General features: G+C 35.1%; 2 protein-coding genes across 2 annotated transcripts; both read right to left on the reverse strand.

Annotated features, from left to right (window-relative positions):
- Nucleotides 1–740: 740 nt before the first annotated feature.
- Nucleotides 741–2,541, reverse strand: LOC107803690 (uncharacterized). The gene is made up of 3 exons (XM_075232312.1): nucleotides 2,190–2,541; nucleotides 1,909–2,123; nucleotides 741–890 (listed from the first exon to the last, which is right to left on the reverse strand). The coding sequence occupies exons 1-3, from the start codon at nucleotides 2,539–2,541 to the stop codon at nucleotides 741–743; spliced, it is 717 nt and encodes a 238-aa protein (XP_075088413.1).
- Nucleotides 2,542–2,634: 93 nt separating this feature from the next.
- Nucleotides 2,635–2,991, reverse strand: LOC142170409 (uncharacterized). The gene has a single exon (XM_075232313.1). The coding sequence runs from the start codon at nucleotides 2,989–2,991 to the stop codon at nucleotides 2,635–2,637; it is 357 nt and encodes a 118-aa protein (XP_075088414.1).
- Between the last annotated feature and the right edge of the window lie 629 nt (nucleotides 2,992–3,620).

A 3,620-nucleotide genomic window follows, 5' to 3' on the forward strand; every position in this document is an offset into this window, starting at 1 on the left:
ATTAAAAATGGCTTCCTAGTTCGCACTTAATACGGGCAAGTTCCATAATTTAAGACGAACTACAAATCCAAAGTCAACATGGCAAAAGATCCAAATCAAGAGGCATGCCAAGAGGAGTGACAAAGTCACTGCCACAAGAAGGACATAGTCCCAACAAGAATGCAAAATGATCAAACAATCCGTACAAATGGGCAATTTAGCAAATATCTCACAATACTTGATATAATACGAATATATTAATATAAATTGAAGAGAAGAAAAATAAATATTAGGTTATTTCAAAATATTCCAGCAAGCAAAAACAGTGTATATTTTATACACAAACCTTGGTGTTTTACCACAAAACAGTTCAATCACAACTTGGGGACGTTCGAATCGTCTACGCCGTAAACAAACGAAATCCGTCCACTTCCTCAATCACTTTTTCTTTGATTTTTTAAGGGTTTATATACCTTAAATACACAATAAAGTATATAAATAAGTTCAATGATTTAACATGTCAAACTAAACATGATATTGGTGAAAATTACCCAAAAATGTTTGAAACAGAAATTCTGTACAGCATCACTGTTTTGTGTTGTGGCTCAGTTTGGAAGATCTAAACGGGCAAACCAGACTGTATAGTCTTCATAAAATTGTAGATCTATATCTTAGAGTTTCAGAACATCTTGAATCACCCACATATCTATTTTGTATAGAATGTTATGCTAAAATTACTAACAATAGTACATTGAGTATTTCTAAAACTGAAAATCTGGGCAGCACCTTCCCTGTGCTTTCTGATCCTTTTTAGGGTAAATACCAGCAAAAATAGATTTTGGTTCCTTCATAAGAGTTATAGATCTATGAAATACCTTTCCAGAAAGTTCTGGATCACTTAAATCCGAGCTCTGCACAAAATGATATATAGAAAACACTAATATCTATCTAGTGCAAAAACGAGTCTAGAAACTTACCACAAAAGAGAGGAGCAACTTGATCTTCACCAAAAAAACGAATTTTTCTAGTTGATTTAGTAGAAATTTATGGTGGTTTCATGAAGTTTTTAGAGGCTAAGAAGGAGAGAGGGTAGGTGGTTTTGTTTCTTTGTCTTGCAAGAATGAAACAAGAGAGAAGGATATGGAAAGACAAGTCTTCCAAAGTTATATCTAAACTTTGGATAAGTATGAAAAATGTGGCTACCCAAATTACTAATATCTTTAGATAAATAAAAAAGGTTGGCATCCTAAAAACTTAATTATATAATGTATTTAATAACAATTCATCAAAATAATATTAAGCATTACACATAGCAACTCTATGGAGCTTCTTTGTCAATATTAACACAACCTAAAGTAAGAAATTTTCATATATTGTCAATTTCACGTTTAGGAAGTACAAAGTAAAATATCTCCTCATTATAAAAATGCTCAATCAATAATGTAAATATTATTAAAATTTTGAGACGTTACAACTCTCTCCCCCTTAAATAAAATTCGTCCCGAAATTTACCTTGTACTAGTCCCGAAACAAATATGGATATTGAACTCGCATATCCTCTTCTCGCTCTCAGGTAGCTTCCTCTCCTGAATGATTTCTCTAAAGAACCTTCACTAAGGGGATTTCCTTATTTCTAAGCTCTTTTATCTCATGCCCTAAGATTTAGATTGGTTCTTCTTCATATGTACAATCAGGATTAACCTCAATAAATTCAATAGGATGAATATGAGATGGATCTGAGCAGTATCTTCGAAGCATATAAACATGAAAAATATTGTAGATCTTTCCTAATTCAGGTGGCAAAGCTAGCTTATATGCAACTGCACCAATTCTCTCAAGTATTTCATAAGGTCCAATGAATCGAGGACTAAGTTTACCTTTTTGGCCAAATCTCATAATATTCTTCTATGGAGACACTTTTAAAAATACCTTATCGCCCACCCGATGCTCAATTTCACGTCTTTTAAGATCAGCATAGGACTTTTGTTTATCTGAAGAAATTTTCAAACGATCCTTGATGATTTTCACCTTATCTTCAGTTTGTTGCACAATCTCAGGACCCACCAATTTTCTTTCACCAACCTTGTTCCAACAAAGAGGCGTTCTACATTTTCTCCCATATAAAGCTTCATAAGTAGGCATGCCTATACATGATTAGTAGCTATTATTGTAAGCAAATTCTATCAGGGCTAAGTGTTTGTCCTAACTACTCTCAAACTCAATAATGCAGGCTCGAAGCATATCCTCCGGTGTTTGTATTACCCTCTCAGACTGGCCGTCTGTTTGTGGATGGAAAGCGGTACTAAAATTCAACCTGGAACCCAAAGATTCTTGCAAGCTAGACCAAAATATGGAAACAAACCTTGGATCTCTGTCAAACACAATAGAAATAGGGATTCCATGCAGTCTCACAATCTCATTAATGTATAATTCGGCCAAACGTTCCAGTGAGTAGTCCATTCTGATTGCCAAGAAATGAGCACTCTTAGTTAGTTTATCTACAATGACCCAAATTGCATCATGATTTCTTTGAGTGCATGGAAGTCCAGAAACAAAGTCCATCGTTATCCTTTCCCATTTCCATTCAGGTATTGACAAGGGTTGCAGTAAAGCAACTGGGACTTGATGTTCAACTTTTATTTGTTAACATACCAATCATTTAGAAATGAACTTTGCAATGTCTTTCTTCATACCACTCCACCAGTAGTGCTCCTTGATGGTCCGATACATTTTAGTACCTCTAGGATGCATTGCATAAGGTAAACTATGTTCTTCAATTAAGATCTGCTTCCTCAATTCATCATCATTAGAAACACGCAACCTATTTTTATAAAATAAGGTACCATCTTTCTTTAATGAAAAATCTGATTCTCTTCCATTTTGGACTTCTTCAACCTGTTTCACAAGCTTCTGATCTAACTTCTGCGCATCTTGGACCTGCTCAAGTAAGACTGGCTTGACTTGCAAATTAGCAATAGCACCATTAGACTTAAATGAAAGGCAAACATTCATGGCTATTAATTCAAGAAGCAAAGGCAAAGGACTTAGAGTTAAACTTGCAAAGGAATTGCGATTCAACGCATCTGCAACCACATTGGCTTTACCAAGATGATAATCAATCGTGCAATCATAATCTTTTGATGAGTTCAAGCCATCTACGTTGTCTCAAGTTTAACTATTTTGGTGTACCCAAGAACTTCAAACTCTTGATTAGTAAATATGTGACACTTCTCTCCGTACAAGTAATGCCTCCAAATTTTTAAGGCAAAAACAATGACAGCAAGTTCAAGATTGTGAGTGGGATAATTCAACTCATGCGATTTCAACTTTCGAGAGGCATAATCAATTACTTTCCCTTCTTGCATAAAAACACAACCCAAGCCACGGTGAGATGCATCACTGTATACCACATAATCTTTCCCTTCAGCTGACAAAGAAAGTATTGGAGCTTGCGTCAACAAGGATTTGAGCTTTTCAAAGCTCTCTTGACACTTGTCATCCCATACAAACTTGGTATCTTTTCCCAAAAGTTTGGTCAAAGGAGAAGCTATAATAGAGAATGTGATGACCCAAAATGTCATCTGTTTTAAAACGAAATTTTTGTGTTCTGAGGCCTTGAAAATCTCATTTAGATCCACCTC

This window comes from Nicotiana tabacum, chromosome 16 (assembly GCF_000715075.1).
Source record: "Nicotiana tabacum cultivar K326 chromosome 16, ASM71507v2, whole genome shotgun sequence".
NCBI lineage: Eukaryota > Viridiplantae > Streptophyta > Magnoliopsida > Solanales > Solanaceae > Nicotiana > Nicotiana tabacum.

Excerpts from the sequence above, each read along its gene's own strand:
- LOC142170409 (XM_075232313.1), bottom strand. The coding sequence starts at position 2,991 with ATGAATGTTTGCCTTTCATTTAAGTCTAATGGTGCTATTGCTAATTTG.
- LOC107803690 (XM_075232312.1), bottom strand. The coding sequence starts at position 2,541 with ATGGACTTTGTTTCTGGACTTCCATGCACTCAAAGAAATCATGATGCA. Across the intron at positions 2,124-2,189 it reads CTGCATTATTGAGTTTGAGA|GCATGCCTACTTATGAAGCT; the intron begins GTAGTTAGGACA and ends AATCATGTATAG. Across the intron at positions 891-1,908 it reads AGCATCGGGTGGGCGATAAG|AGCTCGGATTTAAGTGATCC; the intron begins GTATTTTTAAAA and ends CATTTTGTGCAG.